Source organism: Rissa tridactyla, chromosome Z (genome assembly GCF_028500815.1).
Source record: "Rissa tridactyla isolate bRisTri1 chromosome Z, bRisTri1.patW.cur.20221130, whole genome shotgun sequence".
Lineage (NCBI taxonomy): Eukaryota > Metazoa > Chordata > Aves > Charadriiformes > Laridae > Rissa > Rissa tridactyla.
In genome coordinates this window covers 35584065-35599391 of record NC_071497.1, presented here as the reverse complement: position 1 = coordinate 35599391, position 15327 = coordinate 35584065, and the positions used below count along the sequence as shown (strand labels likewise).

At 42.4% G+C, this 15327-nt stretch overlaps 1 protein-coding gene across 1 annotated transcript; it reads right to left on the bottom strand.

The window, feature by feature from the left end:
• Position 1: 1 nt before the first annotated feature.
• NANS (N-acetylneuraminate synthase) lies at positions 2 to 9598 on the bottom strand. Its single transcript, XM_054186128.1, has 6 exons — positions 9417 to 9598; positions 8128 to 8343; positions 4632 to 4731; positions 4209 to 4363; positions 2897 to 3163; positions 2 to 1711 (listed from the first exon to the last, which is right to left on the bottom strand). Exons 1-6 carry the CDS (start codon positions 9546 to 9548, stop codon positions 1502 to 1504), a joined length of 1080 nt encoding a protein of 359 aa, XP_054042103.1. The 5' UTR covers positions 9549 to 9598; the 3' UTR covers positions 2 to 1501.
• Positions 9599 to 15327: the final 5729 nt, after the last annotated feature.

Genomic DNA, 15327 nt, shown 5'->3' with positions numbered 1-15327 from the left:
TTAACAATTGAGGAGTTTTTTAATGTAAGGCAAGTATACTGCGTCAATCAGAGCTCCTATATACGGTCAAGCACATGATTCAAAGAATATCTGCTTTCCAGTTTAAAGATATGAATACAGTTTCCTCAGAATTGCAGAACGATAAACATTTTGAAAGTGAACGGCTCACAGGTACAGAAGCACCACCACCAAATTCAAGATACTTCAACTCGTGACCAAGAGGTAGCAAGTTCCAAATAAACATCACTAATAAATCATTCCACCAGAGAAAAACACAGATTAGTTATATCAAAGCAGTTCAGCACTAACCTAAGCTAATTGAGGGATGCCTGTTTGCAGCTGCTGCTATGTGGCTCCTTCCTGGACAAAGGGAAGAGCAGCGGGCTGACAGGAGTGGGATGGCACATCTGTGTTGAAAAGTGATGCAAGGGCAGAGCACACAAGAGGAGCACTGACCTTCATGCTGAAACCTAGTGACGTGATCTAGTCAGGCAGCCAGTCTCAGCTCCCTTGGACACTAGTGTCGGGGGAAAAAAAACCCAACCCAATGTATTTGCTTGTTAATACAGGAAGGAGGCTACTGAATTTTCACCAGCATTTGGCTTCCTACCTGGGATGTTGCCCCCAGCTACAAATAGAGGTATCCAAATGCCCTGCAGAATTGATTTAAGATTTCAGGCTTCACTCAGCTCACAATAGATGCATTTAATGTTTTTCTGAAGCATAGCTTAGGTTTATTTCCACTGATCCATCTCAGATCTATTTTTCCCCCCCCTTACTCTGTCTGGCTTGCCCTTTTGCCTTTCAGTTCACAAAAAGTGCAAAAAGGCTCTTTCTCTGGCCCCTTAAATGGGACCCTTCTACATAGCCGGTTTGCTTCCATTCTTGGTACTGTCTCCTGAGAATGTAGCTGTCTCAAGGATCTCATTTTCCCCCCGAGTGCAGATTCCTGCAACCCACTGCTTTACCTTGAGACTTTCTAAGGCTTTCATCTTGAGAAAAAAACATCAGTGGTGTAGTTTTCTGTTCAGTGTATGTAAACTTTCGCTTATCTGCATTCAACTCCAGCTAACATGCTGTTATCACAGGGGTGAGGAAAATGACAGAAAGAGAGGAACATCAAAAGATAAAGGGTTAGGACCATTTAAAGTGTAGCAAAATTATTGTGATGTATTATATTCTTCCCAGAAAAGGGAAGCTGGAAAGCAGCAGACTGTGATCTTAGATTCGGCAAAACTCCAAATTAGCATAAATTAAGTGGAATGGTGAAAGGAGGAGCATGGTATTTTCTAGACACAATGCTATATGGTTTCTAATAAAATTAGTCTTCATTATTTATATCCCCTTGTTTCAGAAACTTCCTGCTAATAAGAACTTGAAAATTCTAACTTGCTTGGATCCTAATAATATCCCCTTCTTCTAATCTACCATGCTGCTGTACTTAAAACGTTGTGCAGTAGTGCAGTACTTCATCATGAAATATGGAATCAAGTGCTTTGGTTTAGCACTTCACTTTTTTGACATGGTTTTCCACTGCTTGCTCAGTGATGGTTTCATCTTCTTCGATTTTTTTTTTAACTTTCTGGCCCACCAGATCAAAGATGGCTTCTGGGGGAAATCCCTTAGGCTCTCCCACCTTCACTGTCAGCATGTCAAGTGTCAGTACTGCACCTTCAGGAATTGTCACTTTGGCCACAACAGATTTTCCCAGCTACAGAGGAGAAATTAAAAAAAAAAAAAAAAGTTTAAGTCAAACATATTCCTAGGTTTAATATACCAAAAAAGGCTAAAAAGTATTGTGCAGTTACTTGGGAGCAGGTTGTGTGGAACTTCCCTCCCCATTATGTCTTATTCCAAATAAAGGAGTTAGAGTGGAAACCTCCACTATAACTAGGCTGCTGGGAACATCCAGATCCTTCCTGAAACTTGATAATGGCTCACTGGAATTTTTCAGAATGGAGGGAATCTGATTAGACTGACTAGTATTTTAGCTTAGTGTAAAAGCAGCTCATATACAGTCATAAAGACATATTACTCCTATTACCAAGTACTTCGTACTCGCCACTGGTGAGGCCACACCTCAAGTACTGTGTTCAGTTTTGGGCCCCTCGCTACAAGACATTGAGGGGCTGCAGCAGGTGCAGAGAAGAGCAACGAAGCTGGTGAGGGGTCTGGAGAATAAGTCTTATGAGGAGCGGCTGAGGGAGCTGGGGTTGTTTAGTCTGGAGAAAAGGAGGCTGAGGGGAGACCTCACTCCCTACAACTACCTGAAAGGAGGTTGTAGCAAGGTCGGGGTCGGTCTCTTCTCCCAGGTAAGAGGCAATAGGACAGGAGGAAATGGCCTCAACTTGCACCAGGGGAGGTGCAGGATGGATATTAGGAAAAATTTCTTCACCAAAAAGGCTGCCAAGCACTGGAACAGGCTGCCCAGGGAAGTGGCTGAGTCATCCCTGGAGATATTTAAAAGACGTGTAGATGTGGCACTTAAGGATGTGGTTTAGTGGTGGACTTGACAGTGTTAGGTTAATGGTTGGACTCAATCTTAAGGTTGTCTTTTCCAACCTAGACGATTCTATGATTCTCCTCAACTTAGTTAACCACTGGATGATACACGTAGAACACCACTATGCCCAAAATTGCCAACATTATACTTTGGTAAAAATAGTTACCGACTGGCAGAAATGGCAGTTCATATAAAATGACAGGTCAACACTAACGTTACAGTGGGCTAAGCATAAACACTGGGCATGCTGCTACTTACCAGCAGAAATTTTTGAGTGCAGAGGCAGAAACGCTACTGCAGTAAACAATTAGCAAGCTATTTTTCTGAATATAGAGTTATTAGCTATAGGTCTAAATGAGTCTCAGCTATACATGAATCAAAAGCAAAAGTTACCTTTTCATTGCAAGCCATTTCACAGGGCAGGAGCTGTTTGATTGGTGAACCCATTGCTTTTTCCACAGTACGGATGGCTTTCACTAACTCTGCCAGTTCATTTGGCTCCAGGGATGCTTGGTGGTCACTTCCTTTCCACGTTTTGTCAAGAGTCACATGGCGTTCCACTACTTTAGCACCCATAGCAACAGCTGCCACTGAAATGGCTATGCCAGTTTCATGCCCTGAATAGCCAATGGGGATATCCGGAAAAGCTGACTGGTATGCCTTGAATCATGACAGAGTTGGTCTGAATTACCAAGGTAGTAATTGCAAAGACAAAGCAAATTTAACAGTGATAATTGCAATAAAAACAATGGACAATTACTGTGCCACAAAACAAGCAGTTGGTTATATAGAGAATTATTATTTTTTTTATATTCAACAAGTCATACTGCATTACTGACGGTCATGTTTTAAGAATTTCACTAGGATTATCAATACTGACAAGGACAAGAAGGTATGTTCTAGTCTATGATTTCTCTTAGGCTTTTCTTTTTAATTCAGTTTTACTCTTTAAGGTCTTCAAAGCCTACACCACTGTACGTTACAGCAATATAGTCTATATTACTGTATCAGTTTCATCCAAGAACCCAATGGACTCATTAGACCTGTGTCCGGAGCAGATTTCTTCAACGCCATACTTAAAATACGAAGCAATCCTTTCAGCCATACATAGGGACAGTCACCCACTCCTAAAGGCAATTAAATGCAGCTATGTCCCAGTATTCTAAAAGTAACATACTACGTGTGCATAAAGCTGGGCAAGTGCTTGAACACTGGCCAATTGGGGAAAATTTTCTTGCATCATTATCAGACATAGCCAACTAATATTTTCAGTGTAGGAAACTATACAATGGCCTAATCCATTTTCTTCATTGCTCTGATATTCACATGAAGTGTTTTTAACAAAATTTAAAACAGGCGGCTAGACTAGAAAGTTATGTTCTCAATGCTGTGCAGGTTCTTAATGGTAACAGTCTGCATAGTTTTTCTTTGCACTACAAAGTGCAGGGTTAACATGTTAACCATGTTGTATTTTCCTCTGTTTAATTTTGAATACTCCAGTAACATCCTTTATCATATTCCTCAAAGCTGAGTTCTGCTAAAAGAGGATGCAATAGATATTTTTACTTCAACAATTGCATGAATTAGAGAAACATGGTACATCTTCTAACTTGCCAGAAGCAAATTCCAGCATGCCTAAGATCTGGAAATATATCTCAATAAAAGTGCATAACCCTTCTCTGGTACCCTACCCATGTTCACTGACCGATATAACACGTAGATTGACATCCTCTGGCTGAAGTGGGTATGCACTGGTGCACTGCAGGAAGCAGAAGTTTGGATTGATGGGCTTCACAATCTGGTAAACCTGGTGCATTGTGTTCATCGACTGCATCCCACTGGAGATCACCATTGGGCGACCTAGCCATTAGAAAAAACATGCACACTTTTTGTCCTAGGAACGTAAGAAGGCTACACAAAATCAAATTAAATTCTTGAAGTAAATGAATTCAGTTAAACTAAAAAAAAAGGAAGCTGGGTGAACCTTTTTTTTTCCTCAAGTCTGAGGGTGGTTTTCTTCTAAAGGTAGTTTAGATTTTTTTCCAAAATCAATTGGAGGAAAAACCTAATAACTGATCTACTGAGACACAGTGATGTTTATCAAGACGGCTCAAAAGAAAATGCTTACCTTTCTTTGCAGTCTTTTCCAAATATGGAAAATTGTTTGTATCTCCTGATCCTACTTTGAAAAATGGAACATTGAGTTCATGTAGAAATTCCACAGCCATCTACAAGGAAAATAAATCACTGCATTTTAACATACCACTTCAGTTGTATCAAAGAACATAAACAACCCTTCAAAATAGAAAAAAACAAAGCTTAATTAAATAGGACAGATATATATAGAGATATATAAATATACAGAGATAGATATATAGATATATCTCCTCCCCAGATACAGTGCTTCTGAAATAACTTACTATTCCACGGGTATTAGTTTCTGAGTTCCCTCCAGGTGAAGTATTATTGAGGTGCCTTCTTTTATACTTCTACTATGAAACCTGATTTTCCACGTTTTTGACTGGGATACCTGTCTCAAGGCAGTCTCTTTGGTCTCTCAGCCATTGCTGGTCAAGCCACCTGTAAATACAACTGCTGAGTACAGGTGAGCTCCACTGCTCCTCTAACTTCAAGATGAGGTTGTAGTGCCAAAAAAAGCAAGAATGCTGTGGCCCAACACAGAGAGCAACTACCTGCAGATGGGAGCTTGCCTGCTGAAGATGATGTACTGCAGGCACGCAGGCAGTCTTCCTGCCATGTACCTCCTGCAGGTTAGAAATACTGAAACGCAGAGTGTTTAAAACTACAGGTAGTTTTCCTGAATAGATCTGTCACTCTGAAAAATTGCATGAGTATGTTGAATGAGAACATGAAAAAAAGTACGTGACCAAAAAGGGAAATCCAAAATGGAATTGCTTCTAGGAGAGAGAGTAGAAAATAAGTATAAAATATGCCAAAGAAATTACTATAAACCAGTTTATTCAAATGTTAATTGTACTCTGCCATCTTCTAAAAATGTGTGTGCTATATTGAAGAGAATTCAGGAATCATTGGAGGCTCCATGAAAATCAGTATTGCATCAGTAAGCTGCCTTATAAAAATTAGTACTTTTAAGGAAGAAAATCCCAAACCTATCACAGGCAAGAGATACTGAAATCCAGGTGACTGGATTTCATATCCAAGTGAAACAATTAGTTAACTAACTTTGTGCCCCTTCATCTACCCACAAACACTTGTAATTTTTTCAGCTCATTCCTTGTTGCAGTTAAATTTATTTAGTCCAGAGAAAGAGTGCTGATGTCCAGAAGAGAATCACATCTTCTTCAGTCTAATTTTTCTATCATCATTATAATGCAGAATCATTTTCTTGTACTAGGATGCATAATATCTCTTTAATATAGTTTATTTACTAAGATGCATTGTGCATGAAGACAATGAATACACTATCTTAAAAAGCCACAGATCTAATCTGAGGAGATTGCACAAAATTAAGTATGACAGATAGACCTCATATCTAAGGCCACTCTTCATTAGGTAAATATACCTTGAAAATTGGCAGCTTTTCTGTAAGAAATTCAAGGAACAGGAAGTAATATCAAACAATAGGGATGACATTAAAAGGTGTGGTTCAATGAGATCCTGTTTTGTCTCCAGTACACTCTGGAACAGAGTAGATAAAGGAGTTACTCATAGCCTTTCTATTTACTTCACACATCACTTCATTGATTTCTTCATATAGTTAAACACACAATTTAACCTCTTCTGGACATAGCTGGAGTTCCAGAGATCATGCTGAATTTACAGAAGTTATGTACTCTCAAGAACTTATTATGTCAATTTATGCAATGTTTGCCATAAATTCCGCACCCATGCCTCACAGAAATGCCACCAGAAGTCTTAAGAGCTGTGTAATGTAATTACTGTTCAAAAAAGAAGGCACAAACATGTATCAATAGTGTTAATTAGCTGATGAGACCACACACCAAGGACCACAGCATTTTGAGGAAAAGAGGGATCCCAGAGGTGGAAAGTAATTTTAGCTGCTGCATATGAAAGGTGTTCTGCATTGCGCTAGAGCCTTTAGAAGCTGGAGGTTTTAACATCAAAGAAAGAGTGTGATTTTTTTCACCCCAAAGGCATATTGTTCTTTAAGATCCCAGATACAGAAGTCCAAGGCTACTGGATTTAATTGCTCTTTTCTTAAAGGAGCAGGTGGTGCTCACGTCTCCTAGACAGGAAGATAACAATAAGAAAAAAATCACAATACCCTCTTTTCACAGATCTATTTCTGAGTCTGTGACGTCGGGCTATTGCAATACATGCAAAACACCTTTTTGTCTGTCAGACACCTGAAATAATTTTTTATGGTATTTGCTGCTCGTACCATCTCAGCTGGGGCACGGCAATTCAAAGACTTTGGTCAATAGGACGGTAAATTGATAGAAGCAGTGAGAACAGCCAGAGGACTAGAAAAGACAGCATAACAAGGCTGAAGGAATTGAAATTGCTTAGTCCAGAGAACACAAAGCAGAAAAGAGATGTGATAATGGTGTTCAAATACACAGAGAGGGGAATCAAGAAAAGCATGAACTTTTATGTCAGATGAGGCAGGACAAAAATTATGAGAAAGGAGTTTAAGCTGATGCATCAGGAATTTTCTCGTTAAGGAAAGTGAGGCACTGAACGATCACCTTAAAACGTTAAATAAATCCCATCCTTGTCCCATCCTGGATAAGGCTACTTGCAGAAAGAGAGGGGCATGGCTGTGCTTGTGTTACACGCAAGAGGTCTAGCTTACTGCTGGAGGGTCTCTTTCAGTTTGGTGCTCTGTATTTTCTAGGCCACAAAGAAAAGTAAAAGAATCTGTAAACTCTGATCTATATTGAGGTTTAGCTGTTACCTGATCTTTCTGGTTTACACATTTCAATTGTACATTGCATTTGTCAATACTGTAACTAAACATCGCTTTGAGGCAGGCAACATGCAAGAGAGAAAGTAGACATCTTGTAAGGGGGAACAGCAGCAGATAAGCTTCAGGAGTTTACAAGCTCCTGAGACTGCCTGTTCCAAGACCCCACTGACAAAAAATCAGTAAATGCTTCAGGAGTAACTGGGCAAGGTGGAGACCCCCTCCATGAGATTGGTAAAACAAAAAGGAACATAAGCATTTCTGCTGCTTAGAAAAAGAACTGGGCTCTCGTAAACAGAAAAGAAAAAAAAAAAAAGAGATTAATTTGAGAAATGAATCTGGTTTAAATACAGAGGGAAGTTTGAAATTCCTGGAGCCAGTATACCAGACAACACCGATAGTGGTCAGATTGTGGTCTTGATCTAAAACCTTGACTGTTTATGGAGTTCAGCTGAGGCCTTGTCTCTAATATGATTTAGTGTCCATAAATACCTCAGCATACATGGCAGGTCTTCCAAAATGTTCAGCCATCTACTTAACCATTATAGAGACACAAATGAACTGGCAGAAGTACAATTACTGTAGTTTCCTCATTTAGAAATTCAAGGTCCACACATATTTAGTATTCTTTTTATATAAGAACTATCGTGCCTAAGTAATAACAAAGAGATACAACAGCTGGACTGTGCTTGTCATTCCAGTATGAATTACATACCTCATCCATGCCAGAAGCTGTGAAGAAAATGCCAATCTCCTCTGCGTACTTCTTTAGCTCTCTATATTGCTCATGACTAAACTCCAAGTGACGCTTGTGCTCCCCATAGGTCTTTCCCCAGGAGTGTTCAGAGGTGTAGGGTCTTTCTAAGGCTTTCTTGTTGAACTTGTACTCCAGTTCGCTCTTCTGGAATTTAGCACAGTCTGCTCCACACTCCTGCAAAACAAGCACACTGAGCGGAAGTGCAAGCGAAGCTGCACTCACCCTGAGTTTGAACACAAGCTTTGTGCAACTAATGTGCTCACCTGCAGTGGGGTTTTCACATTATCATCATCGCAAACACAGGAATGGTACAAACACAGAATGACAGAGGACCTGCACACCCATGAGCCCTCTTGTTTCAAAATGCCTATAAACTTAAGAGCAGCAGTCTAGAAAGAAATCATACTAAAACTACAAATCTGAACTGCCTTTTGTTATGCCACTTATTTCAAGAGTTTATTTCTGTGGTGTTTTCCAAGCTCAGCTGTCACATGATAATTTTACTTGAAAACAAGGAGACAGGATTCCACAGAACAAGGAATATGAATCTGAAATTTGTCTGAAATGAAACAAACAGTGAAGTAAAATTCTCACTACACTATTTTCCCCTTAACACCACTGCCACGGGTCTGAACACATTATGTCCCGAGTTTTCCCTCAGTGATGATACGCTGTTTTCTAACGTAGGTATATCTAACATGTACAACACCAGATTTTAAAACAGCCTGGCTGTCCTACCGCATGACAGAATATTACCCCAAAAACTAATACAATCAGGTCAAACTGGAGGTTCACCAGGGACGCTTCGCCAGTCCGTGCCCTCAGCGAGGCCGGGGCTTCCTGAAGGAGACCACGACGTGACCGCGGGCTGTGAGGGACAGACCGAAGGCTACCACGGCAGCGCCCGCCCCGCTGGCCCTCGCCACGACCGTCTCCTCGCAGCTACGTTAGTGTGAAAATTCCCCCTGTAAATCGCTCCGCTCCCCGCCAGGCCGTGCCACCGCCCCGAAGACGATGCTCCCCGCACCGAAGCGTCCCCCGCGCGGAAGGCGTGAGAAAGCTTCACTCCCGGCCTTCCCGGCCCCCGCCGGTGCCCTGGGGCCCCCGCTCACCCGCACCTCCCTGCCTGCCGCGGCCGGTGGAGCCTGGCAGCGCTCCCGGCGGAGCAGGAAGCGGTGAGGGAGCGGGGGCAGCCCTGCCCCGCCGCGGCCCCTGCCCGCCCGCCCGCCCGCCCCCACTGGGCGCACCTTGGCCATGCGGATCATGCGCTTGGCGATGGCCAGGTCGCCCTGGTGGTTCTGCCCGATCTCCGCGATGATGAAGCAGGGCTGCTCGCCGCCCACGCGCCGCCCGGGGCACAGCTCGAACTCCCGCGACATGATGGCCGCCGCACCGCCACTGCCCCACGGCCGCTGCCACCGCCCCGCACGACTGCGCCGACGCTTCCCGGCCCCCGGCGGCGCCACCGCCCGGGCCCGTGGCGGCAGCCAATCCGCGCTGCGGCGGGCGGGGCGGCCACCGCCCCCTGCCCGGTGGGCACCTCCCGGCAGGCGCGGGGGCTGTCGCGCCGCTGCCTACGGGGCCGCCAGGTGGCGCCGGGAGGCCGCGGCGGGGCGCGACCGGCGGCTCCGCGGCGTTGTACGCGCGGGCGGATCCAGGGCGGCGGAGGTGACCGCGAAGTGTCCGGGGTCCGTGGGCCGTGTGACCCCCAGCCGCCCGGCCTGACGCTGCCGGAGGCCCCGGGTCCGCTTCCGTCTTATGGGTGCGGGCTCCCGGGGACGGCGGCGCCCGGCGGGTCCCTGTGCCCGAGGGTGTTTGCGGAGGTTTCCATCGCGGCGTCGGTGACACGCAGACGGCAGCTGTTCCCGCCCTGGCGGCCCTTCCCGTCTCCGGAGCCGCGGCCGCAGGCCCCGCGGGGTCCGCGGGAGGGTGTCTGGTCCTGCACGGCCTTCTCCAGCCTGGCCAGAGAGGCGCTTTCTGTGGCGGCAGAACAGAGTCTCCCAGGAAACACAGACGGACTCTGTGTGCCCCCCTGAGAGGCCCTTGATAACCATTGATGCAGAGGGGATTTACAGGAAGGACTTGGTTTAGGCAGAACCTTCCATGATGCACCAAAATAAATGGTCGAGTGTGCTGCAGTGTGTTTGGGTCAGAGGTGGGTGCCCTACCTTACGGCCCGCTTACACACGGCGTCTCCCTGGTCTTGGCAAATCCCCACTCAGCTCAGCATGACACAAAACTGCCAAACTACTGATGTGTCATTAATTAAATAGCTTCAAATAAATTGGCAGAAACAAGTCAGACATTACACCTGGCCACACAGTTGCAAAAATTCCTGACAATTATTCCAAATACCCTTTCAGCTTCGTGCTTTTTATAACTAGGTGAGTTTCTTGTTTTATGACGTGCCAAAAAAAATAGGTTGTTTTCCTGCTGGGAGGAATGTAACATGGCCTGGATTTGCATAGGTTACTGTGCTGGATATAAGTGAATGGACGTTCCCCTAGCAGAGGCTGTTTAACATACTTACGCCCAAACTAATGACAGGTTCTTCATCTAACCTGCTTATTGTTTTCTTTCCTTACATAGAAATGCACAGAATTTACACTTCTGTGTATTCACTTACTTATATTCACTGTGTTCACTTACCTACAAACTAGAATTTCTGTTGCAGTGAAAAATGTCAGGGCTTTACAGGTTTTCAAGGAGACATACAGAAAAAAATGATTAGAATTTTCAAATGATTTGAATGGATCAGAATGTTCTAGCTGACTCTACTCTGATTTTGCCTTAAAATACATCAATAAGTAAAGTAAGACTATTTGTAAGACAAAAACAATTAAAAAGTGTAAAACATAAGTGTACAATTCTAACAACAATCAAATGGAGTATGTGGGTAAAAAATTCTTAATTCCTTTTCCCTTGAAGCAAAATTAACTCAAAATAGGATGTGTTACCATGTGTTTCTGTATAACAGAAAAAGATCGTAACAGCAATGTTAAGTAATGCGACACACATATCCCTTCTCTCCACTCAAACTTTTGCTTTCCTCATGAACTACCCGCAACTTAGCTGTGGCGTTTTGCCCAAGATTGCAGTTACCTTCTCCCAGGGCTTTAAGCATAAAGAACATCGTAATAAAAATTTGTAGGTGTGAAACAGGTGTGTTTGTTAAGCTCGAGGAGCAAGTTTCTGTGTAAATGAAAGCACATTCTGCGGGACAGTTATACTAATGAAATAGCTTAATGAGCAGTCTGTTTGCATTTGTTGCATGTAGTGGTTTATTGAGCATAACCATTGATTAACTACATTTTAAATCCAATACAAATAAAACAAGAACTGTCTATTTTAAGATAATGTTTTCCTTCAGGAATTAAACTAAACCAAGCTATGCTGCCTGGACAGAATCCACCCAGAGATCAGTGTGACCTCAAAAAATGTGATAAATTGTCCCCACGTCTCCTCAAAAAATGTGATAAATTGTCCCCACGTCTCCCTCTGCTTTTCTCTTCACTGAACCCGATGAGGCTGGAAAACACTGAATTGCTTGTTTACTCACATTAATCACAGGGTTCTTTTATTTAATACAAATGTGTATCTCTGGAGAAAAATGATGAGTTGACAGATCTGAGGAAAGAAATACTCTATGTTCAGAGATATTCACATGGTCAGTTATTCCACATTCCTGTTATTCCTCCAGGGCACATATGGCTTACTTTCTGTTTTCTTCCAGTATCTCTTCCCACCCATGGGAGATAATCAAACAGCAGCCACGTCTCATGGAACCAGCTACATGAAATCATTTACCATGGAGCCCTCCTGCCAGTGACTGTTTGGAAGGTTATTAATGGTCCCTGTTGAGATCATTGAGGTATTGCTCTCTTTGATAACTAAAAGGTGGTGAATTAAGGACAGGGAAAGTGGGTAGTGGTTACCTGACGTGGGCTGCTGGAGAGCTGCACAGCTAGGTGTTGGTGGAATAGACTTGATCAAAAAACCCCAGATTTTTCTTAACAAAGTTAAGAACTAATGTTTCGGATATATGATGTAGATGTGTACGTGATAGGAATTTATCACCACTGGAAGCTGCTGACTGTGTAGGTATGGAGCTCAAATTACTGGTTATGCCAGTAATCAAAATCACTGAAAGACAGGAGAGTCCTTACAGCCCTTTCTATTGACCCCAGTCATTAATCCCTGATATGACCAAAGAATACACAGAGACCAAAAGCATTGGGTTCCTGGAATGAAAGGGAGACCATGCGAGTGGATTTCTGGTGATCAGAGTAAGGTTAAGCTTGGAAATGAGACAGTGAATATCATGAGGGTGTCCACCTACTGGTGATTTAAAACATAGGCATGCAGCTGTCTCAGCAGTTCTGCTGCTGCAAGACCCAGTATTGTGAAAACAGAAACATACAGCCCCAATCCTACTCTCAGAAAGTAGGAAAGGTGAGAAATTTGCAATTTTTTTGGCACATATTTTTGAAAACTGAATATTTCTGGCCAGAAGATGTTCTGCATTTTTACATTCAGAATGTTCTTGCTTGCTTTCCCCTTGTATTTCAAGCGATGGCAATGAATTAACTTTGTAAGGAAACTTACTATCCCAGAGGAAATTAAATTGCAACACTTTGCTAGGTCATACAGCTATGGTTTTTAAAATCTAGATTTCCCATTATAAGACTAGGGAAGTATTTAACACATTTATTTGCACCCATCCTATACAAATGCAAAAATATACCAGAAGTCTCACCAGAGAGTCAAGAGAGGGCCATCAGCACTATGGTAAGCAAATGGGTTAAAAAACTTGTTGAGGTGGAAAGAAAAGAACCTAATTTTCTCCTTTAAAATACTTCCATGGGCAAGAGGAGGAATATTAATTTATCAGAGTTATATCTGTTGGTCAAATAAGCGAGGGTAACGTTTGCCATCTCCAAGGACTGAACATGTATATCATAGCCTTGTGTTTTAGTGCTCTTCAAAAACCAGCATGTTCAGGGATTTACCCATTTTTCTTAGCACTCCTGAACTGATGCCTCGACTAGGGAATATGTAGCAGCTGGAGAAATAGAAACAGTCTGCACATACTTCTGTGTTCTGACGAAGGCTGATTCTGAAAGTATCTTACTCCAAAATCATCCTCCGACAGACATGCAGACACACTTCTGACATTCTGGGCCTGTCTGTGAGGTTTTAATGTAACTGAAAATCAGTTATTGCATTTATTATGATTTTGTGGTATATGTTTTTTTTTTGTGGGGTGAAGCTGAATTTGATCTTAAGGCCTCGTCTACACACAATATTAGGACCACATACTAACCTTTGCACAATTGCAATTACAGTACTGTAGTAAGTCTTTTTGCTGGTGTTGGCTGTTCCCTGAGGAGAACTGCATCCTCCTGAGAGACTGCAGTAACAGCGACTACTTGAACCCAACCACTGTACTCCCAACTGCATAGCACTATGTGAGAGACAGCCTAAGAAATTGCCTCAATTTCAAACCAGAAATGGCCTTGAGTAGCAGTATACCATAATACACATGGTATGTGACATCAGGGTATACTGATGTGTGACGTGGTATACAGCTGAAGTGACACACAGAACGGATGCTGTCTTTTGTAAAGGACTGAAAGCTGCAAATGATGGTGGGAAGAGGACAGTGTATAAATAAATAAATTTTTTGCTTTGTCTTTCTTAAGTATTGCAGTCAATACAAAAAGCAGGAATGTGTGTATCCATACAAAACCAGCCAGTTCTCTAGAAACAGGTCAAGCTGGAGGCTATTTCATAGCCAGGAAAGTTTCATGGTAACTGAACCTCAGTTAGCCATTTCTGCTGGTCAATTACATTTACTACAGTCACGGGTGGATACAAATCCAGGCACAACTTCTTTAGGGGTGCTGAACCACAGTTGCAGAAATGATCTGAGTAAAATACAGTTCCTACAAAAATGGTTACATTATGTGTAGTGGGTAATGCATACTTTGTGAACATTTCTAGAGAGAGAATAAAAAATTAAAAGTATGTTGCAGATATTACTATTATACCCCATAATGGGCCATAATAAAATAATTTCAGGAATTTTATAGGATTAAAAGCCATACCATAATCTGTTGGATTTTAAGACTATAAAAATTAGCTAACCATTTATTAAAACACCTCACACTCATTATTGTCTGTGCAAAACAACTTTTGAGTGTGACCTTAATACAGAATGCATATAAATGCTAACAATAATTGTAGTGAAGTTTCCCCTGAAACTTAGCTGACTGAAAGAGAAGTTCATTAAGAAAGTATTTCTTAATTGTAATATTTGAAGCAAATCTCTAATGTGCTATGTCGCACTGAATTTTAGTTTACATACTTGCCCATGGGACATGTCTCCAACTAAACAATATGGCTCGCAGCCCAAAGCCACATCTTGTTCCCCAAAGTTCATTAGGTGCTTTAGGTTCTTCCTACACAAATGCTTCCCACCAGCTCCACAGGACAGACAGACCCTTCCTTCTTTCTTGGGACAAGTTCCTTGTTCAATCATCAGGTAAAGAAGCAGGAAAAAGATGCCTCCAGCACACAAATAATTAACTTCTGGAATAATTTTACAATGGCAGAATACCGTTTTGCCTATCACAGTCTAAAATGACAGAAGACTGAGCCTCTGTGCTTTTCCTTTTCCTGTATTAAATCAGTAGAATTGGAGGTAAGAGGATATGCAGCTATATGTACATAATTCTAATGTAGAGCACAAAAGCAAGAAACAAGTATTAAAAGCGCAGAAACAGCGGAACAGTGAAAGAATGATTCCAACTCAGGCAGTTTTATCCTACCTACCACTTCCTTCCTGATGAGGGTGTGGCCACACCTATTCCAAGCTCGTATTCTGTGAAACTATGTGATGTCTAAACCCCTGGTTCTTTTGGAGGTTTGTCTTTTATTTCAGTGGGAGAGCCATCTCTCACTGAGGATTTTATGGATACATTTGTGCACAATAACGAGAAGTATTCTTTGGAATAGAATAGAATAGAATAGAATAGAATAGAATAGAATAGAATAGAATAGAATAAAATAGAACAGAACAGAACAGAACAGTTCAGTTCCAGCTGGAAGGGACCTACAAAGACCACCTAGTCCAACTGCCTGACCACTTCAGGGCTG

What these genes read in the sequence shown, in the direction of transcription:
- NANS (XM_054186128.1), bottom strand. Translation starts at nt 9,548, where the DNA reads ATGTCGCGGGAGTTCGAGCTGTGCCCCGGGCGGCGCGTGGGCGGCGAG. An exon ending in GCATGATCCGCATGGCCAAG is followed by an intron (nt 8,344 to 9,416) that starts GTGCGCCCAGTG and finishes CTTGTTTTGCAG; the next exon opens with GAGTGTGGAGCAGACTGTGC. An exon ending in CAGCTTCTGGCATGGATGAG is followed by an intron (nt 4,732 to 8,127) that starts GTATGTAATTCA and finishes TTTTCCTTGTAG; the next exon opens with ATGGCTGTGGAATTTCTACA.